At 42.5% G+C, this 27,103-nt stretch overlaps 1 protein-coding gene across 4 annotated transcripts in view; it reads right to left on the bottom strand.

Annotated features, from left to right (window-relative positions):
* Positions 1-1,891: 1,891 nt before the first annotated feature.
* Positions 1,892-27,103, bottom strand: part of LOC101661470 (zinc finger protein 566) — a 26,743-nt gene continuing 1,531 nt past the window's right edge. Inside the window, exons 2-5 of one of the 4 annotated variants that reach the window (XM_045292901.1) lie at positions 22,678-22,834; positions 10,100-10,226; positions 9,684-9,782; positions 1,892-4,281 (exon numbers count right to left, since the gene is read on the bottom strand). In XM_045292901.1, coding sequence (XP_045148836.1) covers positions 3,260-4,281; positions 9,684-9,782; positions 10,100-10,226; positions 22,678-22,686 — 1,257 coding nt within the window. In that variant the 5' untranslated portion in view covers positions 22,687-22,834 and the 3' untranslated portion in view covers positions 1,892-3,259. Of the gene's footprint in view, positions 4,282-9,683; positions 9,783-10,099; positions 11,731-22,677; positions 22,835-27,103 lie in introns of those variants that run through there. The other 3 variants (XM_045292900.1, XM_013008066.3, XM_045292902.1) reach the window with 3 other exon arrangements.

The raw sequence follows: 27,103 nt of genomic DNA, 5'->3' as shown, positions 1-27,103 counted from the left end.
TGAGAGTTTTTGTTTTCTTTGTATTCTGTACTGAAGATTATGGCTTTTGGTCATCATCAGTGTTTGAAGTCCTTTTTGCTTTCCATAAACAAGATTTTGACATTTGCATATTGTAGGCTGCTAATGGCTCTTTCTGCAACCCTACCATATTCTTCATATAGTCGTTTCTTGAATTTTCTCAGCACGAATATGGTGAAAAGATCTAACCCTTAAGCTTATCTTTCCTGATTTTAAATCATAAAGTGTCCCCTTGTTCTGTTCAAATGACTGACTTTTAGTAGATGTGCACAACTACGTGTTCTGGAATCCCCATCCTTCCCAATATTATCTGTCATGTTACAATCTATTGAATGCGCATATGTAACCAATACGGCAGTTAAATATCTAATTCTGGAGGCAGAGCAGGTCTAGGCAAGACTAGCTTTTTGAACATTTGAGTTTGAGCAAGTGGTTTGTCATTGGATACTTGAAAACAGGAAAAGTCCGGGCTCATTAGAAAAAACCTTTTCTAGAACTAGAAATTAGAGAGCCAATGTGTAGGGATCTTGGTGTGTTAGACAGGGTTCTCTAGAGAGATAACACCAAATTGCTGATAATTTAATATATTTATTTATAAAGATAATTAGGAAATACTTGGCTCTTCAGAGTACTGGTGTGTTAGGGACTGACAATTTCAAAGTGGGTATCTAAAATGGGGTTGGCTTTCAAGGTTTATGAGTGTGCTTACAGTTAAAATGATTGGGAAGAGAAAGTTAATCCTTTAGGTATGAGAGGGTCAGTGCCTGCAGTGTTGTCAATTACAGTATGGTCTTTCTAGTATAGTCTGTCAATGTGAGGTGCTGTAGTTCGCCAAAGGGATTGGATAACTTGCTAATACTGTAAATAAGGTGCATGGCATCCTTGGAGGGTGAGACTGTAATAAGGGCTATGGACCTTAACAAGGGGATTGATTCGTTTTGCCTTTCCTTTGCTAAATGACTTGACAGCAGTGAGGTTTTTCTTAGAGGTGGAGAGAGATCGCACTACTATCATCTAAAAAGTTCTGAGTAAAATGTTTGTTAATGTTCATACTTCCAGGAAATGAAATGTAAGCCCTGGGTTACACAGATAACCAAGTTGAGTCTAATGTACTACTGTGTGTAAGGAAACCACCAATGTTCAACAACAGGAAACAGGTATGGTGATACTACAGCAAACACAAGAAAACATCCAAAAACTCTTCTATTCACAGAGTGGAAAACAAATGCTTTGGCAATAAGATGGCTTTCATTTTATAAAAATCAAAAAGAATAAGCCATCTTCAAATAAGGTCATTTGTTTCAGATTAAAGTATCTTAAAAAATAAAGGTTTTTTTTAAATCCATGATATAAAACTTATAAAATGTAGATTCAAGTAAATCTAAGATTTACTTAGAAAAATTCACTTTAATTCCCTTAAAAAGGTGAAAATGAAGAACCAAAGAGATAAAGGAAAAATGAAATTCATAGGATTGCATTTCAGCGTGAACATATGCATAAGATGAAAAACGGTTGAATACAAAATTGATTATCTGAAATGTAAGCCCCTCCCTAATTCACAATAAGGTTTTTTTTAAAGATGAAGTTAGAAAAGTCAAAGGTACATTCATTTGCAATGCTTTACATAGTTTAAATTACCTGAAGTCAATAAAACATGAGCTTTTATGAAGATTTCTAAAATGCACTGTAGCCAGAGGATGTTTCTTTCTTAAATTCCCCATGCTAAATAAACAAATATTTCTAAGTTATTCTATTTAGGATTACTATCAAGATTGATTCTTTGATGCTAGATATGATTTTGGGCTGTAATTAAAAGCCCTCTGTTTTAGTTATCTAATGATGCTATAACCAAAAAAAAAAAAATACAAGTGAGTGGGTTTAACAAAATAAATTTATTTTCTCATAGCTTAGGAGGCTTTAAGTCTGAAGTCAGAGAGCCAGCTCCAGAGGCAGGTTTACTTTCTCTGTTGACTCTGGAGAAAGGTCCTTGGTCTTTTCCCCCTCTGCTGCCTTGGAGACATCTCTGGCATTGGCATCTACCTTATCCCATCCTGGCTTCACTCATTTATTTGCTCATTTTAATTGTCCCATTAACATAGCAAAGACAGCCCATTCATCACCGGCATAGAAGTTAAGACTTAAAATACATTTTGGGGACACAATTCAATCAGTAGCATTCCACCTTTCATTCTCCCAAAATTCATACCCTTCCAACATGCAAAACACGTTCACCCTATCGCTAGAAAACCTAACCAGACCCACTGCTATTGAGTTGACTCCAACCCAGAGCAACCTTATATAGGGTTTCTGAAGCTATAAACCTCGACAGGTAACAGCCCCGACTTCTGTGGAGCAGCAGGGGATTTTGAACCAATGATCTTGCCATTTAGTGTCCAACGCTTACCCAATTGTACCAGCACCCTATCACATCACCTCCCAAATCTTAAATCAACTCATAAGTCTCAAATCTCATCTTCAAAACCATCTAAATTAAATATGGGTAGAGATTTGGGGTATATTTCATCCTAGAGCAAAGCTACTCTTCATCTGGGAACCTGTGATATCTAGAGTGCAGGCTACCTGTTTCCAGAGTACCGTGGTGAACAGGTCAAAGGTACACGTTTCCATTATAAATGAGAGCAATCGGAGGGAGGGAATTTCCATTAGCTCTTAATGCTGAACATAATCATCCCGGAGACCATCTGGGCAATGGTTCCTCCCGGTCTCCAACCTCTGGGTGTTGCCTTCTCAGTCCAGGGCTTCAGCTCCATCTTCTAAGAGCTCTGGGTGTGAACTCTGCTATCTTGGCTTTGGGTGGCCCTAAACTCCTACTTCATCTGAGAGGCAACCCCACCTCCTCGCCCTGTTTTGCTACCCCTTGGGCATGCTAGTGCTGCCCCTTTCAGCTTTGGGCAGTAGCCCCATCTCCCTTGCAAATCTTAAGAGCAGCCTCCCACTCTGGAACCAAGTTGGCGGCAAATATTTGACTTTTGAAACCTAGGATGCTATGGCCCTACCCTTTGGGATCCAGATGATGTGGCTCCACCCCCTTGTAACCTAGAAGGCCTTGCTTCTTGTTTTCCTGCCAACATTGGTGCTGATCACCAAGCTACTCCCAGGATGGTCATTTTCTTAAGAGGACAGTAAATGTAGTTCCCATGGCCTGTTTACTGCCAATACTGTAGAATTCCAACAGGCAAACAGCATTTTCTCCTTCATATATATTTTATGTCTTAGTGTGTCACCAGTATAAATTTTGATGTTTAATATGTTGGGAGCCACAGTTAAAAGTCTTTCCACATTGTCTATATTCATAGGGTTTCTCACCAATATGAATTCTATGATGACTAATAAGTTGTGAGCTCTGAGAATAAGCCTTTCCACATATCTTGCATTCATAAGGTTTCTCACCAGTATGAATTCTCTGGTGTCGAGTTAAGTCTGAACCAGAACGAAAAGCCTTTTCACATTGTTTACATTCATAGGGTTTCTCACCTGTATGGATTCTCTGATGTTTAATAAGTTGTGAGCTCTGACTAAAGGCATTTCCACATTCCTTACATTCATAGGGTTTCTCTCCAGTATGAATTCTTTGATGTTGAGTAAAGTTTGAGCCACTGCTAAAAGCCTTCCCACAGTCCTTACATACATAGGGCTTCTCACCAGTATGAATTCTCTGATGTCGAGTAAAGTTTGAGCCACTGCTAAAGGCCTTGCCACAGTCTTTACATTCATAGGGTTTCTCACCAGTGTGAATTCTGTGATGTCGAGTAAGGTCTGAGCCACAAATAAAGGTTTTTCCACATTCTGTACATTCAAAAGGTTTCTTGCCGGTATGTATTTTTTGATGATGAGCCAGCCTTGATAGATGTCTAAAGGCTTTCCCACATTCCTTACAATCATAGGGTTTCTCAGCGGTATGAATTATCTGATGTGTAAGTTGTGAGCCAAGTCTAAAGGTTTTCCCATATTCCTTAGTTTCATAGCATCTCTCTTTATTATTAATGATTTGCTGTAATGCAAAGGATGGATGCTGACCAAAAGTGGGCATGTTTTCCTGCATAAACATCAGTTGATCTAAATGGCTCTCCTGAGAGTCATGTTGTTTCTCAAAGTGGCTGTTACTTTCCAAATCATCTCTGAACCTGGAGCACTGAAGATCGTATCTTCTGAGCCTTTGCAAGACCGCCCAGTGTGATGGTTCTACTTCAAAGGGTTCCTTCTTCAGAACGAATGTCTTGGTTTCACATTTTGGTTCCAGGACTGAAAGAAAATATGAAAGTAATCACTCACATTTCTCTTTTGTTCTGAGAGAAATAAGCTTTAATAAAAATGAGAGAACAAACGGAATTTAAAATGAGTATATGAGGAAAAAAGGTAAGAGAGAACAGATCACATTGTAACAATAGGGTAGTGATGAGGGGTACGAAGTAATCATTGAGTCCCAAACATTGCTAGAGATCAGAATACATTAGGGGAACTTGCTAAGTTCACACAATCTATAACAAGGATGCCTCTAGGTAAATATAGTCATCCCACAGCATACTCACATACAACTTCATACATCAAAGTATAAAATAAGGGAAATTAACATACTAATAGCGTTATCAAGATTACAAAATTGTACCTAAGAGTTCCAGAGGTTGGGAAACTACAGTATATGGTCTTGTGCTTGTTTTTGTAGTTAACGTTTTATTCAAAGGAAACTATATTCATTCATTTATGTTTTTTTGTGGCTGCTTTTGAGTTTCATTTGAGTAGGTTGACAGTGACTACCTAGCATAAAAGCCTGATCTGACCCTTTCAAGAAAAAGTTTATAGATCTCTCTGAAATATATATTGGTTTACTACAGTAGCTACTAGCTATATGTGGCAATTTAAACATTTTAAATGAACATAATTAAAAATAATTAAAATTTAAAATTCGATTCCTTATTTATATTATCCAGTGTCTAATATCCACAGGTGGTCAGTGGCTACCATATTGGAAACGACAAATACCGAAGATTTCTGTCATCACTGAAAGTCCTAGTGAATTAACAGTTGTCGAGATTCTGTTGAATAATTATCGCACGAGTGATAGTGAAGATTCTTTCACATATACAATAGACCCGAGTGCTTCAAAAGTCCCATTATCTTTTAATTCCATTTTTCTAGGAACTTTTTGAAGTACCCTTGAATGGTTGTGGTTTGATACAAATACAGTTTGCCTTGGGATTCTATCATGTTGACCGTAAGCAAGGAGAGGAGGGGGCTCAATTCAAGTGCACAAGTGACTAACCAACTGGCAGAAAAGACATTTATGGGTTTAAAACATAGGTTCCTAAACTTATTTGGCCTATTGCCCCCTTCTCAGAAAAAGAACAAAACAAAAACCCTCAGTAGCCCCCTGGCAATTGAAGCCTTCCATATTATAGCTCATAATCCAGAAAACAGTGTAGGTTTCTGCTTTTGTAGTCACCTTGGATCATTCTAGTGCTCCATAAGGGACAATAGGGGCCACTTTAGGAAGCAATGGTTTAAAGAGAGGCATGAGATTAAAATGGGAAGCAGTATAATGGGAAAGTTCAGAAGAAGTAGATTTAGTTTGCAAACTGCTTTAAACTCAGATAGTGAAAAAGTTTAATTATCCTGGAAAAAACAAGTTCAACTTTCTGAGTCCCAGATTTCTGCTTCTACAATCGGAATAAAAGCTAACTCTTATGTTTCTTGGAAGGATTGGAAATATTTGTAAATTACTTGGTATAAAACAAATGTTTGACATTTGTTAGTTAATAATATGGAAGAACATCTTTACAAAGATGGGAACATTTGGCAAGTGAAGTGGTTTGAAGAACAAACATACTACAGACGCAGAGAAGAGAGTTTACAACAAAGTGGTAAAAAAAAATATTATTCTAGTATAACATCTTCTTCCTCCTGTGCCCATACAATCATCCAGCAAATCTTGCCTCGTCTTGATCCTAAATAGCTCTTGAAACTGTTATCGCTTCCTAAGAAAAACCAAAAGTCACCCCGCCCAGTCCGTTCAGACTCAAGGTGACTCCGCAGGGCAGAGTGAAAATGCAACTGCGGGTTTTCCAAAACTGTAACTCTCTGCAGGAGAAGAAAGCCTCACCCTAAGCCAGAATGCCAAAAGGGGTCAAGCGTGAATGTGGCTCGGGGAAATAGGGCTCAGCAATGAAAATCACTTACATCCTAAGTGAATTGAATAATTTATCAAATATAATTAAAACTCAAGGAAAAGGACCAGAGACTAAATCCTCAAATTTCCCAGTAAAAGGTAATCATTGAGAAAATATACAGAACAAGAATAGCTAGAAAATTTGAAACTGTCTTGTCAGGAATCAGGTGGGGAGGTACAACTTGAGTCTATTCTGATTCATAGCACCTCTACTGATAAAATATAACTAACTGCCCCATAGGGTTGCCAAGCCTGCACGTAATCTTTACAGAACCAGTCTCTCGGTTAGAAGTCAAGCCTAATCAATGCACTACCAGAGTTCCTTTGACACTAGTAGTCAATACTTATTAATATGGAATAACATTCTGAGTTAAGTAAGGAATAACCCACATCATATGGTCTTTCTCTGATGGGTATATTTCAGCTGATCATTCAGTAATTAAGAGGAGACAATCGAAAAAAGAAAACTAATTTAAAATCATATTCCCAGACTAACAAAGGTAAGGCAAAGGCAAGAGAAAAAACATGTCAGGAAAAGGATTCAGAGTTAGAATAGCAAGATATAAAAGCCATATTATGTGTCTTTATGGGGTGTTATGTGCCATTGAGTTCGTTCCACCTCAGCAACCCTATCTACAACAGAATGAACATCGCGCAATCATTCGATGCTGTTTACGCTCAGTGGCACAGTCGCCGTGTCCATCCATCTCTTTGAAGAGCTTCCTCTTTTCCCGATTCTCTAATTAACAAACATGGTGTCCTCCAGAGACTGGAATGATACCTTCTGATAACACGCCCAAAGTATGTGAGACGGTGTCTCACCATCCCTGCTTCTAAGGAACATTCTGGCTGTACTTCTTCCAAGATACATTTGTTCATTCTTTTAACAACCCATATTGTATTCAGTATTCATCAACACCATAACTCAAATGCATTAATTCTTCTCCAGTCTTCCTTATACATAACACCAACCTCTCTCTCTCTCTCTCTCTCCGTCCTCCTCTGATGAGTAGCGACTGGAGCCCTGAAAGCTTTTGAGTAGCCATCTAAGAAGAAGAGTAAAGAAAATAAAAGCCTCAGGGAAACTACTGGTCCCACAAACTAGGAGCCATGCAAACCGCAGCCTCCACCACACTGCGACCAGAGCACCGGATGGTGCCTGGGTACCACTACCTACAGATACCGTCCAGAACAAAAGGACCTAGGCAGAGAAAGAGATCGGGGTGGGGAAAGTCAAACAAAATCCAAAATCAGAGAATCCCAGATTTGTTGATCTCCTAGATTGGAGAACTCCTTGAGACTGTGACCCTTAGACATCCTTCAAGCCTAGGACGGAGTCTACCACTGGGGACCAACTTTCAGCCAAATAATAGATCTATAAAGTGGACACCACCCCCGTGGAGTCACAGGCTTTTTAGGTCAATCATACAAGACTAAAAGGGGAACATGTGCTTAACCACCAAGTTCAGAAGGGATGGCATGGCAGGAAAGGGTGAATGTAAAGGGAAAAAAGCCCAGGGAGGAAGTAGGAAGAGGTGCTGATACACTGAAGGAACTGAAACCAACATTACGAAATGTGTCATTTGTACAATGGAGATTTACTGTGTTCCATGTGGCAGCACAAACACGGATGCCTCCTTTCCTACTTCTTTTTCTGTGATTGCCTCTCTCGTCACTCTCATTCTATTCCCAGGCACTGGTCCATACCACAGGACCCTTCCGAGTTTGTTTTTCTGTTTGCAATGCACCTCTTCCCAGTGATGAACATATGATACGACTTATTGTGCATGTCTTCAAGTCTCTGCTCAAATGTTATCTTATTGGAAAGTTCTCTAGTTGCCTCACATAAAATAGTACTCATGTTGCGCTTTCAACAACACTTCATTTGTCTTTTTGGCACTTACTAAGGAATACATTAGGTGCCCCTGGTGGTGTAGTGGTTACAAGTTGGGCTGCGAACTGCAAGATCAGCAGTTTGGACCCAGCCACTCTGAGGGAGAAAGAGGAGGCTTTCTACTCCCACGGAGAGTAATAGTCTTGGAAACCCACAGGGGCAGTTCTCCTGTGTCCAATAGGGTTGCTGAGTCTGAATCAGCTGTATGGCAGGGAGTTTGGTTTGGTTTCCTGAATATGTGTTAATTATTCGATTAGCTGCTTATATCGGCTCCCACTGGAAGGTACGCTCTTGGACACAGATTTTGAATATTTTATTCAAAAGGGTAATCTATGCACTGAGAATACTGCATGGCACACAATAGGTGCTCAATAAACATGTACTCAAGCAATGAATGAATGCACTCTATCTCTGCCAGCTCTAACTTCTCAATGAAGGCACAGACCCTTTATTTCCAGCATCCTCCCTAACGGCAGTGATATCTACGGCCATATCTGCCATCATTTCACTGTGGATCAACTCCTCTTCTACACTGTTAGCCTCACTTTCTGTTGACCTCCTTATTTTAAACTTTCATGGGGATTCTACTTTGTACAAAGTTATTAATAGACATGTTTTAGTACCTCTATGAGACTACAAGTTCTGACATTGTTTATTCCTTTTGAAATCTCCATAGCACCTAGCAGACCTCAAACACATCAAGAAACTCATAAATATTGATTGAAATGATGAAATAGTCAATGAATGCATGAATTACTATATCTAAAAAATCTAAGTAAAGATAAGTAGTACTTGGCAATGTAGGGGGGAAATACATATTTGAAAAAACAGTGCTAGGTTAAAAGAAAAAAAGGGCAGTGATGCTTTTTTATGAATAAATACAAGAGGAAAAAAATAATAAGAAAAATAAATACAAGAGGATGAAAAGCTGTGGCAGTTACATGATTTCATGTCAATTTGAAGATATATAAAAGTGTAGGGTGGAGGTTAGCCTGTCAATCAGGTCACAGCCTGATGACTTCACTTGGAGGTACAAGCAACATCTCTGGAGGCCAGCCTCTCTCTCTCTGCCTTCACCTTCGTGTTTTCTGAGCAGGAGAGCTGCCGGAGCCCTGCCATGTTCTGCACCAACTTTGGCTCCACACTGGCCTGTGAAATTCATGCATTCTACATCACTGCATGTGACTGCAGGACTTATGGGATGTTATTGGACTTATGGTCTTGAGTTGGACCAGGCTGGGATCTTTTCTTGATATATAATTACTCCTTGATATAAAGCTCTTCCTTCTACATAGATGAGGGTCTCTGGATTTGTTTCTCTAGTCAACCCGGTCTGACACCGACGCTGAGACAGAAATGGATCCAGAATAGGCACAAGTGGGTTACCATTGGAGAAGATGCAGTGTAGGCTTCAGGCAAGTACTACTAGAGGGGAACAGCAGGCAGGACATTAAGTAATATAATCTGAAAGCTCCTATAGAAAAGGTTTTATTTCTACTTACAAGGGTTTCAGGATTTTGAGGGGAGCTTCTTATCTCAGTTACAGCTCAGATACGTTCATTCTATCCACTGCTGTGCTTCACTTACCTGGCCACTGGCCTCTTGTCACCTCTCTGTCAACCAGCAAGGGCTCCTTCCCCTGCTCCAAGAGGGAGATAAGATCTGGTTTAGAAATGGAATATCCTGCTTAAAAAAAAAAAAAAATGAATGAACCAAATGTATGCTAAGAATGTCCCAGGATTCAAATCCAGACCCCACATTCCCAAGAAACACACGACACTACAGGAAAAATCAGAGTATTTGATTATGAGAAACAGGAGGTTCAGAACATACCCCATAATGGAATGCAGTTCCTCTTTTCTAACTACAGTATTCAAAGCATCCCTCTGGGAACAGGAAGCAGGAATCCGACTGGTAACGTGAGAGGTAGCTTAACATTGCATATTGATGAAAGCAGACCTTCCGAGGGTGGAATCGCAATTATTGTGGACAAGCATCCTTACCCATTGAAACCAGGTTACTATAATTCTCCAACATCACATCTCTGTACAAATCTCTCTGATCATCATTCAGGCACTCCCACTCTTCCTGAGAGAAGTCTATGGACACATCACTGAACATCACTGACTCCTGGAATAACAACCAAGTATATTGCTTGATTAATAAAAAGGAAATGCTTTTGTGAAGGAGAGAGAGAAGAGCAAATGAAGGCAGAGGGAGTGACAAATAGTGGACATACGGAGTGTAGCTAAATGTCTGGGAAGCATGTGGAGGATTAGGAAGAAATTCGCTTGAATGAACCAGTTGGCTTCTCTGTCGTTCTGTTTCTGCCAGGCAAAACTGCTTGTGTACAAAGGCACACATCCATTATCCAAATAGGCCTGGGGAGGTACAAATCCCACTCAGAGGAATCACCTGATTAAATGAAATCGTGTCTACAAACATCCAGCACAATACTACACACAGTAAATCACCAACAGATGAAGCCTCTTCTACCCCCACCCGTCTCTGTCTTCAAAATATCCAACATTTCAGAATAAGAAAATGAAGAGACCCTAAAAACTTCCAGGGAGAGGAGCCTTGGTCATTTAAAATGCGCCAGGTGTCAAACAGGCCAGGGAGTTCTCAAGACCAGCACTCAAAGCAAGAAGACATTAAGAATTATTCCTCAATATTCTAATGAAAAAAATCTGACCTAAAATTCTGTAACTCCTTCTATTGTGAGGGTTGAGACATGCAAGGACTCAAGCACTGTTTCTTAGGAAACTACTGGAGAGTGTGTTTCCCCAACACAAGGGCGAACACCAAGTAAAAGGAGAAAAACAAGTCACACCAGAAAGTGGTGAAAGTGCAGGAAAATCCCAGGAAAACAGCCACAGGGAACTCTGGAAAAGCTCTGCAGTAGGCTTAGACCAGAAGAAAGCAGGGAGACACAAGGCATGTGTGATGCAGTCGGGTGGGGAGCGGCCTATTTCATGAGGGAAATGAGAAGTGTCATCAGCCCAAAGCTAATTTCTATGTGATGAACGTCAGCTATACCTCCACTCTCCAATCTTTTGACCAATTCTGAACATCCCTGGGCCCCTTTAGGCCATGGGTTCTTAAATCCAAACAAAACAAAAAGCCTCACTGCCACCGAGTCGATTCTGACTCATAGCAACCCTATAAAACAGGCTAGACTCGCCCCTCTGGTTCCCAAGTAAAGATAGCTTCATTTTTCACCCGCAGTTGCTGGTGGGTTCAAACCACTGACCCTGTAGCAAGCAGCTCATCCTTCTCCCAGTACACCCCCGGGGCTCGTTTTTAAACATACTTAAAATGTTAAGGGCTACCTTCTTCTTCCTGTATATTTTTACCAGTCCAAATCGGTCATTAACAATTGGTCCTTTGTGGTTGCTAGGTGCCATTAAGGTGGTCTGGGCTCATATTAACCTGTACAACGGAAGGAAACCCTGCCTGGCGCGGTGCCATTCTCACAGCATTTCTCTATTTGAGCACCACAGTGCATCGAGGGGCTTCCTCCTCTTTGCTGACCAAACATGCTCATCGTCAGTGGTTAGTCCCTCTTTAAAACATGTCCAAAATACGTGAGACCCCTGTTGCTTCTTTTTTTTTTTTTTAATCATTTTATTAGGGGCTCATACAACTCTTATCACAATCCATACACACATCAACTGTGTAAAGCGCATTTGTACATTCATTGCCCTAATCATTCTCAAAACATTTTCTCTCCACTTAAACCCCCGGCATTAGGTCCTCATTTTTCCCTCCCTCCCCGCTCCCCTTTCCTTCACGAGCCCTTGATACTTTATAAATTGTTATTTTGTCATATCTTGCCCTGACCCCCGTTGCTTCTAAGAAGCATTTGGGCCATACTTCTTCCACGACAGACTTGTTCACTCTTGTGGCAGGCCGCAGTGTACTTCATAGTCGTCACTAGAACTGCCCGAGGCATTAGGTTATTTGACTTCTGGACCGCTGCTTCCATGGGTGTTGACTAGAGATTCGAGTGAAATGAGGCCCATGACAACCTCCATATTATCTGCTCATTGCTCGAGTGGTGAGATCTTTGCCCTTTAGTAGGGTAAGAACTCCTCAGGCGGAGGTTACTCGGGGCCTGCTGCAAGTATCCATCTCATCTGAACCAAAACCCACCTTCAACAGCCATTGACTCATAGCAACTCTATAGGGCGGGGTAGAACTGCCCCTGTGAGCCTCTGAGACTGTAATTGTGAATGGGACTCAAATGCCTCGTCTTTCTCCCAAGGGGTGGCGGGTAGTTTTGAACTGTTGGCCTGGCAGATTGCAGCCCAATGTGTGACCACTATGTCACCAGAGCTCCTTCTGGACAGGGTCTCTAGAAGTCATCCCTTTCTGCCTTTTCTGCCCTCTGATAAAATTTAAATGGAAAGGTCATTCTACCAGAGCAAACCTTTCAAGAATTTAGGTGTGGCCACTGTACTCTCATCCAGCAGTGCCTCCTGTTAGTCCACTCTCTCAGTCACAGCTTCTAAACTTAGTTTTTTATAATCACCATGGCCTCTGATTATCAATCAATCCTCACAGCTAAATAGTATAGTCATATCAACACTCCCCCCCCCACCACCACCACCAAGACCCATAAGAAAATGAGGCATCCTCCTTTAGTAAGCACACTTACAAAATGTGGAAGCCGGCCACCTCATGGTTTCCCTTCCTACTTAAATTAGTCATCCCTTTGCACATCAATACTCTCTGAAGACAGGCATGATCCTTATCTGAAGAATCTTCTACTCTGGTTAGAATTCTGATGATCTAGATTCATAAGAACATCCAGTCTAGAGTAAGCCAGCAAACTGACAAATCGTAGTGCCAAACATCTTTTCCTTCCCCATTTGGCTGGGGCTGGTCAGTTCATCCCTAACCCCTGTGGAATCCTAAGTCAATAGGATTCCAGTGTCTGCTGAGGAATCCCCACACTGTCTCCACTGTAGACCCATTAGCCCCTTCCTCTCTCTCCCTAGCCACCTGCGGGGAAGTCAACAGGTGCCAAAGGAACAGGTCAAAACTAAAGCCCATCTCCTCATTACCACACCTCCGCCACATTGACTCGGGTACCCAAGTGGGCACTTCAACCTGGTATACCTGGCTATAAGGTCACTGGTTCCCTTTATCTTCCAGTCCCGGAAAAGGGCTCTTTAACTGGGCACTGGCATTTCCTGCCTTGAAGTACCCAACGGCAAACAGCTTGCCCACAGTTCATCCTTTCTTTTTTTCTTCGTATCTCGAAGAAGTTCTGGGCAGATCTCCACATCTTTCAGAAGCAAATTTCCTGCTCCAAAGTTTCTGGGTGGGGCTCAGGTTTTCAGCCTGACCCTCAATCGTCTGGTTTCTCCTCTCTCCGCCTCTGGACTATCTTCCCAGTCAGACGGCTTTGGCTTGGGGCCTCTTGCTGGCCTTCTATGGCCAGGCCTCAATGAGGTCTAGTTTCCGCTTGGCTTGGGAAGTGTTCCCGATCTGTCAGTACTGCCATTAAGTGACAAGCGGTACTCTGCCAGCAAGTGTTCTACCCAAAGGGGTTCAAGTGTCATGCTTTCTGGGTCAGTAAGTTCACGGTAGCCTCATGCCGCTGACTCACTTGCAGTGTTAGCTGGTCCAAAGGAGGCACTCTGGTCCAGGTTCTTCTATTTGACGGTAGTAAGGTTCTCACCAACCTCTGTGACTGACTAGCCCTTTTATTGGCTTACTTTTCCCACTAATACCACACTGACCTATCCCTCGGTAGGCTGGATACCTTATCCGCCTAGTTAACTGTCCAAATCCCTATAAGGGGTTTACTTGCATAGTAAACTGTCCAATCCCTTTCCAAGAATGTAGCATAGCGAATTACAAACTTAGAGCCAGAAAAGCCATATATACACATACACACACGTATACAGCTATACACACATATATGTATGTGTGTATATATATATACATAGAGAGAGAGAGAGCGCCCACTGTACTATTCTATGGGAAAAATCACTCCATGTTCAAAAGAAATTGATGTTTGACCAGCTAGAAAAGCATTTAACTAGATGGATGCGATAATTAGGTTTATTGTGCCAATCTGGCCAATAAGAACATATAGGATTAATCAGTTCACCATTTGATTGGAGGGCAAAGAGAAATGACTTGGCAAGGCCCGCCCCCCTCTCTCTTGCTCTCTGGTAATTGGAGCGTGCTGGAGCGTTGGTGCTGCTGCTGTGGTAGCTAGTTCTCTGCCTCAACCTGTGAGCTACACTACCTGTGGGCCAGGCCAGCCTGTGGACCCTGTTGCTACAGCTTGAGGCTCCTTAGAGACATGCTTCGCTACACTGCTGGTACATAAATTTCTGTTGCCTTGCATTGCTTGCTCCCATCCCAGCCTGCTTCATTAAGCTACCAAGCTACTGACTTGGTGATCCACCCTGTTGCTTGTTGCCTGTGGGTAGACTCTGCTTGCCTGGCCCCGGGAGGACTCTGCAGTCTGCTTCCTTGACCTTGGACCGAGCAGTCCACCAGCTGTTCCAGATGTGATTTCATTGCTTGAGCAAATTAATACTTCTCCTGATACTTAGTATGCAGCTATTGATCTGGCCAATGCCTTTTTCAAAACCAGTCTCAAAGAACTACCAGAAGCAGTTTGCCTTCAGCTAGCAGGGGCAACAATACATTTGCACACTTCTCCTCCAGGGGTACAAGAACTCTTCCGCCCTGTGCCATAATTTAGTCCAAAGGGACCTTGATCATCTGTCTCTTCCACAAAATGTCACACTTGTCCATTATATTGATGACATTATGCTGATTGGACCCACTAAGGAGAATGTATCAGACTCTAGATTCGTTGGGACAACATCTGTGTGAAAGAGGTTGGGAAATCAGCCCAACTAAGATTCAGGCACCCTCCACCTCAGTAATATTTCTAGGGATCCAGTGGTGTGGGGCATGTCAACATTCCTACTAAAGTGAGGGATAAACTATTGCATCTGCCCCACCCCCCACCCCCCAACAACTAAACAGGAGGCACAACATCTAAAGGGCCTCTTTGGGTTTTAGAGGCAACACATCCTTCATTTGGGTGTTCTAATTCCACTATTTATAAGAGACACGAAAAGCCTCCAATTTTGAGTGGGGCCCAGAACAAGGAAAGGTTCTGCAACAGGTTCAGGCTGCCGTGCAAGCTGCTTTGCCACTGGGACCATATGATCCAGCTGACCTGATGGTGCTAGAAGTATCTGTTGTAGATAAGGATGCAGTGTGGAGTCTTTGGCAGACCCCTATTAGCGAATCACAGCGTAGACCCTTGGGATTTTGGAGTAAAGTTCCTGCCATCCTCTGCAGACACCTACTCCCCTTTTGAAAAACAGCTGTTGGCCTGTTACTGGGCATCAGTGGAGACTGAACGCCTCACCATGGGCCACTGTCACCATGAGGTCTGAGTTGCCCATCATGAACTGGGTATGGTCTGACCCACAGAGTCATAAAGTTGGACATGTGTTGGAAACTGTCATGGATCAGGCAGAGTCTGAGGGACGGAGAGGACATGGCATGGCCCTGGACTCTGCCCTCTTCCCCCTGGAATGCAAACAGTTAAAGCTCATGATATCGTGTTTGACTTTTGTCAAAGGCTTGACGGCTTGTATGGGAGGATATAGGAAGGCTTCCTGGGAGCGGAACGCTCTCTGAGCTTGTCTGAACTTGTTCTAGGAACAGACATTAATCAGACACGCTCCGGCCAAGCTTGACCTGGTGATTGTGTTCAGGCATAACCGCTTTCTTCCGAAATAGTATAAAGCATAGTGTGTGAAAAATAAATTTGCAGGTGCCTTGTGCCAGTCCTCCCAACCCCGCTGTTCTGTCTTTCTTTAATCCCACTCCACGTCTTCCCGTCATAGACCCTCTGCAGGTGCGGGCCACCGCAGTTTGGCGCCCACGGGGAACTGACATGCAACACTCTATCATTGTTAAATGGAAGTGGTATATACAAGATCAGGCCAGAGCAGGACCTGAAGGGACAAGTAAGCTGCATGAAGAAGTGGCCCAAATGCCCACAGTCTCCACTCCTGTCACAGTACCTTCCTTCTCCCAGTCTGCACCTATGGCCTCCTGGGGAGGTTCCTTATGATAAGTTGACTGAAGAACAGAAAAGTAATGCTTGCTTTACTGATGGCTCTGCACGATATGCAGGTGCCACTCGTAAGTGGACAGCAGCAGCACTACAGCCCCTTTCTGGGATCTCCCTAAAGGACAGTGGTGAAGGGAAATCCTCCCAATGGGCAGAACTTCCAGCAGTTCAGTTTGCCTGGAAGGAGAAATGGTCAAATGTGAAACTGTATACTGATTCATGGGCTGTGGCTAATGGCTTGGCTGGATGGTCAGGGAATTGGAAGGAACATGATTGGAAAATTGGTGACAAGGAGGTGTGGGGAAGAGGTATGTGGATAAACCTCTAGAAAGTAAAGATAATCAAGTCTCATGTGAATGCTCCACCAAAGGTTACCTCTGAAGAGGAGGACTTTAACAATCCAATGGATAAGATGACACACACTGTGGAGACTGGTCCTCCTTTAATCTCTGCCACTCCTGTCATTGCCCAATGGGCACATGAACAAAGTGGACCTGGTGGCAGGGATGGAGGTTATGCATGGGCACAACAACATGGGTTTCCACTGACCAAGGCTGACTTGGCCACTGCCACTGCGGAGTGCCCCATCTGCCATCAGCAGAAGCCAACACTGAGTCAAAGATAGGAGACCATTCCTAGGGGAGATCAACCAGCAACCCCCGTCATGGAGGGGACAGCACTTTGTTCTTACTGGAATAGACACCTACTCTGGATATGGATTTGCCTTCCCTGCCCACAATACTTCTGCCCAAACTACTATTCAGGAACTTACAGAATGCCTCATCCGCCGGCATGGCATCCCACATAGCATTGCTTCAGATCAAGGAACTCACTTCACAGCAAATGCAGTGCAGCAATGGGCCCATGCCCATGGAATCCACTGGTTGTACCATGTTCCTCATCATCCTGAAGCAGCTGGCTTGATAGAACGATGGAATGGGCTCCTAAAGACACAATTACGGCACCAACTAGGTGGCAACAACTTGTGGGGCTGGGGCAGTGTTCTCCAGGAGGCTATATACTCTCTAAACCACCAGCCAATATATGGTGCTGTGTCTCCAATAGCCAGGATACATGGGTCCAGGAACCAAGGGGTAGAAGATGGAGTGGCACCACTCACTATCACTCCTAGTGATCCACTTGCAGCATTTATGGTTTCCTGTCCCAGCAACCTTATGCTCTTCAGGCCTGGAGGTCCTAGTCCTGAAGGAAGAAACTCTCCCACCCAGAAACACAGCACGTATTCCTCTGAACTGGCAGCTGGGAATGCCCCCTGGCCACTTTGGGCTTCTCATGCCTTTGGATCAACAGGTCAGGAAGGGTGTCACTGTACTAAGTGGTGTGATTGATCCTGATTACCAAGGAGAAATCCAACTGGTGCTACATAATGGAGGTAAAGAAGAATATGTCTGGAATCCAGGAGATCATGTAGGCTGTCTCTTACTACTATCATGTCCTGTGATTAAAGTAAATGGTAAACTACAGCAACCCAATCCTGACAGGACGTCTACTGAGCCTGACCTTCAGAAATGAAGTTTTGGGTCACCCCACCAGGCAAACAACCACGGCCAGCTAAGATGTTGGCCGAGGGCTAAGGTAATACAGAAGAAGGTAGGAGAAGAAGGTAGTTCTACCTATCAGTTATGACCACGTGATCAATTGCAAAAGTGAGGTTTGTGATTGTCAGTTTATCTTCTTTATATGTGCTTATTGAATATCTTGTCTTTGTTCACATAAACTGTTCCAGATATAATTAGATTCAATGTGTTTTCATTCATGTGTATGGTAGATGTATGATGCTAGGTGTGTTTTTTCATTAATGTCTGGAAATTATATATGGTTAAAGAATTGTGTACAGGTGCTGAGTTGGCAAAGGGTGGACTGTGATAGTTAGGTTTATTGTGCCAATCAGTCCAATAAGAACATGTGGGATTAAGCAGCCATCTAGCTCAGAAGCAACAAAGCCCACATGGAAGAAGCACACCAGTCTGTGTGATCACGAGGCGTCGAAGGGATCAGGTATCAGGCATCAAAGAACAAAAAATGCAAATCATTGTGAATGAGGGAGAGTATAGATTGGGGACCCAAGACCCATCTGTAAGAACTGGACATCCCTTACAGAAGGCTCGCGGGGAGGAGACGAGCCAGTCAGGGTGCAGGGTAGCAATGATGAAACATACAACTTTCCTCTAGTTCCTAAATGCTTCCTCCCACCACCACCCACTTATCATGTTCCCGATTCTACCTTACAAATCTGGCTAGACCAGAGGATGTACAATGGTACAGATAGGAACTGGAAACACAGGGAATCCAGGGTAGGTGATCCCTTCAGGACCAGTGGTGAGAGTGGCGATACTGGGAGGCTGGGTTGGAAAAGGGAAACTGATTACAAGGATCTACATATATCCTCCTCCCTGGGGGACGGACAACAGAAAAGTGGGTGAAGGGAGATGTCGGACAGTATAAGATATGACAAAATAATAATAATTTATAAATTATCAAGGGTTCATGAGGGAAGTGGGGAGTAGAGAGGGAGGGGGGAAAATGAGGAGCTGATATCAAGGCCTCAAGCAGAAAACAAATGTTTTGAGAATGATGAGGGGAACAATTGTACAAATGTGCTTGACACATGGATGGATGTATGGATTGTGTTGAGTGGTACGAACCCCCAATGAAATTATTAAATAATAAAAAAGAACATGTGGGATTAATCAAGTCGCCATTTGATTGGAGGGCACAGAGATAAATGGCTCTGCAAGGCCCACCCCCCTCTCTCTTGCTCTCTGGTGATTGGAGCATGCTGGAGCGTTTGTGCTGCTGTTGGGGTAGCTGGTTCTCTACCTCAACCTGTGAACTACACTACCTGTGAGCCAGGCCAGCCCACGGATCTTGTTGCTAGAGCTTGAGGCTCCTTCAAGACCTGCTTTGCCACGCTACGGGTGTGTACATCACTCAAGTTTGAGGCTGGTCGATTCTGTCACCTTGCACTGCTTGTGTTCTTACATTGCTTGCATTCCACATCCCATCCGGGTCTGCTTCACTAAGCTACCAAGCTATGGTGGGTTGGTGACCCACCCTGCTGTTTGTTCCTGTGGGCAGGCTCTGCTTGCCTTGCCCCAAGGAGGACTCTGCGGTCTGCTTCCTTGACCCTGGACCCAGAAGCCCATGTGAGTTGAAGTACTTCCAGTATATTCACTGTTCCACAGCAGTGAGTTGAACTGAGCCCTCTGTACTGCTGTGTGGACTAATTAGCTGTTACATTCCTTCTCGCTGTATAAACCTATCTACCTGTCTATAAAATAAGTGTCCTGGTTTTGTTTCTCTAGAGAACCCTGCCCAACACAATGAAGAACAAAAATCATGTTTAACCAGCTGAATTGGCATAAGGCAGTGATGCGTGATGTTCCGGATACAAATTCAAAGACATATAAGCAAATAACTGGGGGAAAGAAAAAAAAATCAACCATATCAAAGATTGTCCTACAGTGAAGCCATGACCTGAGGTAAAGCTCGCTGTAGGAGTAAACAACAATTGCAATCTTTATAATGTGCTCATGATTAAAAATTGTGATATAATTAATACTAGAGGCAAAGCAAAGCAAACAGGGGATGTAATATGGGAATGTTAGAGTTGCTAGCTTGCATAAACCTAATTAGGCACTCAGCTACTAAATGAACATTTGTCAGTTTGAATCTTAGAGGCATCTCAGAAGAAAATTCTGGAGATATATTTCTGAAAGATCACAGATATTAAAAACTCTGAAACAAATATTAAAAACTCCCCCTAAGTCAAAATTGGCTCAATGGCAACTGGTTTTCTTCTATAAATGAGAGTACCATGTCTCATTCCACTCTGCAGAAAGGAAATTAATTCATCAATACAAACAAGAATACTCAAGAGTTGAGGGCAACTACCTTTTGGGAGTAGGATCAATGATGGGGCAACACTTAAATAAGTCTTGTAAACATGTTCAAGTGACTTAAAATATTTCTTTAATCTTGTAAGAATGAAATTTGCATGTAATTTTTAAAGACCTGTTTATGTTGTTGCTGTTTTTAAAAGACACTGGTCCATTCTCATGCCACACTATTATATACAAATTATCTTCATAAGCATATTTTTCTGAACTGAATAAGATCCTATTACATGGATATAACAGCATCCTTGCTTTCGCTTTTAGGCATCGAGACTGGAGGTGATCTCTAACGATCTTCCTACCATGGACCCAATCTTAGTTAAAACCACCTGTCACTCAACTGTAAATTCTCATGGTTCCTGAGATACAAGAAGTTGATGGAAAATGACACATATACACACAATGGCCTTAATGAAGTGCATACATGGTTAGTGGGGTGCCAGAATGTAAAAAGAGTCACAAACCAAAGACTTCAGTATATCATAAAACTGAAATCGAATATACCACTGCCCATATTTTCTTAGTAGAAAATCCAGGTCTGTGGAAATGATTAGTGCTTTTCCCTAGGAGATGCCTCTAATTATTCATCTCTATAAATCACTGAGTATGTCCCTTCCAGTCACAGTCTTTGTAATGCCCACCAGAGGGACTGGATAGTTCGCTAATAAAGTAACTAAGGTACATGACACCCTGGCAGTAAGGCAAAGGTTGGCCAGTTTTGCCATCCCACTAGCATAAAGCGAGCCATTCCAGAGGCGGAAAGGGTGTCTCATTGTCAAGTAAGAAAAGTCAAGAGTGGAGCACATCATTTGAACCTGAGATCCCTGCACTGAACCTCCCTGAGCCAGGAGAAAGAGAGCTGTCACACCAGAGACGGGGAAAAGCAGAGCAGAGGCACCAGAATTGGCCCGAGACAGTAATGGGCTTCTCAACCCATGGAGCAAGAAAGCTAAGTAATTTGAGGCAGGCTTTTAGCCGACAGAGTGGGAGTATCTCTGAGCACTTATTAAGAGAGCTTTGTAATACTTACCTGGGTAGGGCTGGGGAGAGGTGTATCAGTGAGTGTGGCTGAGAGGAGGCTTTCCTGATCACAGAACTGTATCTCGAGTGTTTCTGAGCCTGATGTGCAACCTACCCCTTCCCTTAGAAATTCCCTAACAGTGAGTGTTGTCTGAGTTCCGTGTGGCCAGTGCAAGAAAACAATGAGCCCAGCAGAGAAACGGTGCTTTAGAAGGGGCAGCTCGTGTGAGAATTGCTAAAAAGGTGGAGCACGTGGGCATAGCTGACCACCTCAGAAGACTCATGCTCGGGCTGTTGATTTTACTTCTTCTTTCCCCTTTGGATGACATTTGCTCCACCCCATCAAATCATTGTCCAAACTTACTGGTTTAATTCATCATTGGTAACAAATTTCAGTTCCACCAGAACTTCTGACACAAATTTGACAGGAGTTGCTGAATGATTTACTAAATGAGGAGGTAAGTACTCTTTTAGCGAAGGGGGAACTACGGACTGCAATCACAATAAGATGCTCACTATTGAGTTAGCCAAAAATTGTGATATAATTATAACCTTAACAAAAAGGTTGGCCAGTTTTCCCAGGCCACGAGCACTGTGTTGCTTAAGAAGGGAGCCAGTGTCCTGAAGGAGGGCCCCCTAGAAGCTAGTGTTTAGAGGAAAAAAATGTCCCAAACCGGTTCTGAGTCAGACAGTTCTGTTACATAACTTCCAATCTTTTGTGGGAAAAGATAAACAATCCTGATAAAATTCTTGAGCAATTATCTGATTTTAAATTCTGATGAATTTGTGAGCTACTCTGACTAACAACAAAGTATCAGTCAAGCCTATAAACTATACCCATTGCCAAGGATCTGTCTCATGGCAACCCTCTACAGGGTTTCAGAGACTGTAAATCTTTACAACAGACAGGCTCCCTCATTTTTCTCCCAGGGAGGGGTTGGTGGGTTTGAAGCACTGACCCTACCATTAGCAATCCAATGCCTAACCCATAGTACCAACAAAATCCAAACCAAACGCACTGCCATCCAGCTGACACCGACTCACAGCTACCGGATAGCACCGAGTAGAACTGCCCCTGTGGATTTCCGAGACTGTAACTTTTATGGGAGGAGAAAGGCTCATCTTTCTCCATCAGAGCAGCTGCTGGTTTCGAACTGCTGACCTTGTGGTTAGCAGCCCAACATGTAACCACTGCACCAGGGCTCCACACAGTACCACCAGGATTCCTTAATATCAAATAAGAGTGCAGACATCTTTAACCAGATTTTTTTTCTTTTATCTAACTATGATTATCTAGCTATTTCTTTTTTTCCATGAATGTCTCTAATGGAAAATTTTAACATGGCCTGTGGGGCACATTTTCCTTTAGAGCAAGGGTAAGAAAACGTTGACCCCTGTTTACAACTAAGCTGTCAGAGTTTTCGGAAACAACAAACACATGTCACAATGAGGAGAGGAGATGCTTACACGAACTAGTGGCAAAAATGACGAATCAGAGCCAAAGGAGGCCGGGTCTCACCTGAGCCATGGTTTTGATACTTGCTGAGAAGGACCCGTCCTGTTCTAGGCACCTCTTTTGGAGGAAGAAAAGGAAGCTACACGACACTTCAATGGCCTGACAGCTTCCAGCATGATCGGTTCCCCTCTGCTTACCTCACACGAACACTTGAAAGATACTAGTGAAAACAATGAAAAAATCTTTCATTATTCCCGACTCTACAGAGCCCCAGCTCTGACGAGAACAAGAGGGACTGGGGCCATCTGTAGTCACACACACACACAGATTTATGTTTCCCCCAGAAGTTGTAACAGGTGACCCACCCTGTTACATAATGCCGTGCTGCTTTTGGCACTGTAACTCAGAACTGTTGCCCACTCGTCCTGCAGGTTCACCCTTGGGCTGCTAACCTGGAGGTCAGCAGTGTGATTTCCCCAGGGAAAGGTGGAGCCTTCTACTCCTGTAAAGTCCAGTCTCAGAAACACACGGGGCAGGTTAACCCTGTCCCATAGGGTGGCTAGGATGGCAGTGAGTTTGTTTTGTTTTTATTACAAAGTGCTCCATAATTGTCTTAATAGCTACACAGTACTCCACCAAATGAACAGACCAATCTGATGTCGAGTAGCTCCACTTCCACTACTACAAACAAGTCTCTAATAAATCCTGTTGTACACACTCGTCTATCATCTTACCCATATATGAATTCTGAGAATACCTAAACATATAATTGCTCAAAGATCATATGCATTGTACATTTAGCTGCATATTAGTTAAACCAGTTTTCAATGATAATGTTGTATAACCAAGTCCCAAATCCTAAAAGAGAATCAACTGTTAGTAACAAAGGAAAAAATTATATGGGACCGCATAAAAATTAAATACTTTTTTTATATCAACAAAATAAAAAGAAGCTGGGATCTCCCGTAGTTCAGCATTTTCCATTTTAAGCGAACATCTTGGCCTCAGCAAACTTTCTGCTTAATGAGTATCAAAAGCATTGTACAAATATCAGCTCGCTCTAAGAACTGATCGTTCCCTCAACTCCTGAAGCAAGAGTGAAGCTAATAATGATGACTTTATGAAAGGAATCATGACCAAGTCTATCAATACAAAGCACAGAACAAAGTCCAATCAAAACAGTAGTTTGTGAGGTCTCTGCTGGGCCAGTTAAATTCAAAGAGATCAACTCAGAATGTAATTCTCACACAAAGTGCATTGGAAAGTGCTCCTCTCTGGGTTGGTGAGAGGGGTGCAATCTCGTTCAGGGCCTACGTGGGTGTGTCCTTGATGGAAATCACATACTGGGGTCACAAGGTCATGGCTGCCTCTGGGAAGCTCCCGGACCAATAGTGTAAGCTCCTCAGTTGGCTAGCAGTCCGCAGTCCCCAATCTCCCCTCCCACTTGCTCCTGAGCTCAGCCCCAAACTGCCACCTGCTGGCAAGTGGGAGTCCCGACAGTATCAGGAATGTGCCCCACAGCCCTGCCAGCCCAGACAAAAAGGAGGCACCATTCCCCACAAGGCCTGGGCACTCTCTCCTCAGGAGCCTGGGAGTGGGGCGGCATCTCATGGGCTTTTTAAAGCTACATTTCCCAATAAACCTTAGACCATACGACCTGGTGCTAATGGCCTCCCTTATCTGTAGTTCTCTGTCCTGGTCCTGTTTAAGACTTAGTAAATGTTCTCTTCAGAAAAACAAAATTTTTTTAAAGTGCATCTATTACTGTTTTACATTTATTGAATTTGTCTTTTGGTTTACCTGCTTGCTCTGCCTTCAGACATTTCAAATGAGAATTTTATATAATTGGACTGCACCTACTGTTTTATTGTATCGTGTATATTTCTGTCAAAACTATTAATGCTTATCTTGGGAAGATGGAGGTCATGGCAAATTTTTTTGGGGATTCCAAAATGGTGATCTTGATAGATTTTCTCAAAGGACAAGGGCAATCACAGGGGTTTTTTTAATTAAGAAGATGTTTTAAGAAAATGGAAAACTGCATTGGTGAAAAAAAGGCCGGGAAAGTTACACCAAGAAATTCTTTTCTTTCTTTCTTTCTTTTTTTTTTAAGAAATTGTTTTCTATCACAACAATGTCCTATGAGAATTTAGTTGGGAAACCATACCCCATCCACCCTAAAGTCCTGACAGCCCTTTCAGACTTCTTTTTGTTCCCAAAACTCAAGGAACATTTAAAATGGACACAATGTGGGTCCTTCAAGGATTCTAAACACCACTTGTCTGTGATCTTAAACAGTGATGGCTTGTGTGTTGTTCTGATGCATCAAGAACTGATTTCAGTGGGCCTTCTAGACTGAGAACAGACTAGTAAAATGGAAGAGGTGGTCCACTTCTAAAAAATTAGCCACTGAAAACCTTATGAGTAGCACCAGTACAGGAAGATGAGCCCCTCAAGTTGGAAGGCATTCAAAATGTGACAGGAGAAAAGCTGCCTCTTCAAAGCAGATTAGGCCTAAGTGATGTGGGTGGAGCAGATATGGATGGAGTAAAGCTCTTGGGATCTTTGTTGGCTGACGGGGGCCCAACTGAAAATGAGGGAAAGGCGCTGTAAACATCCATTAACAAAACGTGGAATACATGCAGTCTGAATATAGGGAAATTAAAAGTGTCAAAAATAAAATGAAATGCGCAGATTGATAACCTATGTATGGATGAGCTGAAACAGACTGGAATTGGCCATTGTGAAGAAGATACGTGGTTCACTATACTGGGAATGACAAATTCAAGAGGAATGACATCTCCATCGTCAAAAAGAACATTTCAAGATCTAGCTTGAAGTACAATGCTATCTGTGGTGGGATAATATCTATAAGTCTAAGAGGAAGAGAATTAATACAACTATTATTCAAATGAATGCACCAGTTTCTAAAGCCGGTGAAAAACAAAATGAAGCCTTTTACCAGCTTCTTCAGTGTGAAATTATTCACATAGGCAATTAAAATGCAATGATAATTCCTGGTGATTGGAACGTGCAAACTGGAAACAAAGAGGAAGGATTGGAAGTTGGAGAATATGGCCTTGGTGATAGAAATGACGCTGGCAATTGTAGGTTAGAATTTTGCAAGACTTCTTCATTGCAAATACATGCATGGCAACACACACGTGGACCTTATCAGCAGAATACAAAGACATCAAATTGACTACATCTGTGGGAGGAAACAACACGGAAGCTCAATATCACCAGCAACACATAGGCCACGGGCAGACTGAAACAGACAGGCCATCAACTGTTTATATGTAAGTTCAGGTTGAAGTCGAGTTTTTAAGGTACACCTGAATTTAGAGACCATTTCTAGAACAGATTCCACTCACTGAACGTTAGTGACCAAAGTCAGAAGAGTGTGGGATGAAAGCAAAAGCCCTTTAAAAAACAAAACAAAACCAGGAAAGACCAAGGTGGATGTCAGAAGAGACTCTGAAACTTGTTCTTGCACATAGAGTAGCTAAAGTAAATGGAAGAATGATGACGTCAAAGAACTGAACTGAACATTTCAAAGCACAGCTCAAGAAGACGACATACAGTAGCACACTGGACAAAGTAAAGTTTATAACTGGAGTTAGAAAGCCCAAAAGAAGGACACACTCAGCATCTCTCAGGCTGAAGAAGTAAAGAAAACACACAGGCCTCAATTTGCAATGTTGAAGAATTCGGTAAGGACAAAACATCAAATGCTGCAAGAAGCACTAAAAGAAGATGGAAGGAATACACAGAATCACTGTACCAAAAAGAAATGTCAACATCCAACCACTTCAAGAAGTAGCATATGATCAAGAATCAGTGGTACTGAAGGAAGTTCAAGCTGCACTGAAAGCATCAGCAATAACCAAGGCTCCAGAAGTTGACAGAATACCAACTGAGATGTTCCAAAACAACCACTTTTTTCAATAATGATTCAGTATGGAAAGCACTAGCTAGTTCTATGTCAAGAAATTGGGAACACAGCTACTTAGTGACATCCAAGATGTCATTTGTGCCCATTCCAAAGAAAGTGATCCAACAGAATGTGGAACTGACTGAACAGTAGCACATGCAAGTAAAATTTTGCTGAAGATAATTAAAAAACAGTTGCAGCAATATATTGACAAGAAACAGCCAAAAATCCAAGCTAGAGTCAAAAGAGGATGTAGAACCAAGGATACCACTCCTGACTGCAGATGCTGACATTGCACTGCAGAGTGCAAGAAAGATGTTTACTTGTGTTTTATTAGTGCAAAGATGTTTGTGTAGATCATAACAAAATATAGCTAACATTGCAAATAATGAGAATTCCAGTATATTTAATGTGCTCATGTAGACCCTGTACATAGACAAAGAGGCAGCCATTTGAACAGAATAATAGAATACTGCATGGTTTAAAATCAGGAAAGGTGTGTATCAGAATTGTATCCTTTCGCCATACTTATTCAACCTGTATGCTCAAGCCCCC

This window comes from Echinops telfairi, unplaced genomic scaffold (genome assembly GCF_000313985.2).
Source record: "Echinops telfairi isolate 266 unplaced genomic scaffold, ASM31398v2 ScPeMD7_655;HRSCAF=1070, whole genome shotgun sequence".
Taxonomy (NCBI): domain Eukaryota; kingdom Metazoa; phylum Chordata; class Mammalia; order Afrosoricida; family Tenrecidae; genus Echinops; species Echinops telfairi.
Note: the sequence above shows the minus strand (reverse complement) of the source record. Positions and strands in the feature narration are given on the sequence as shown.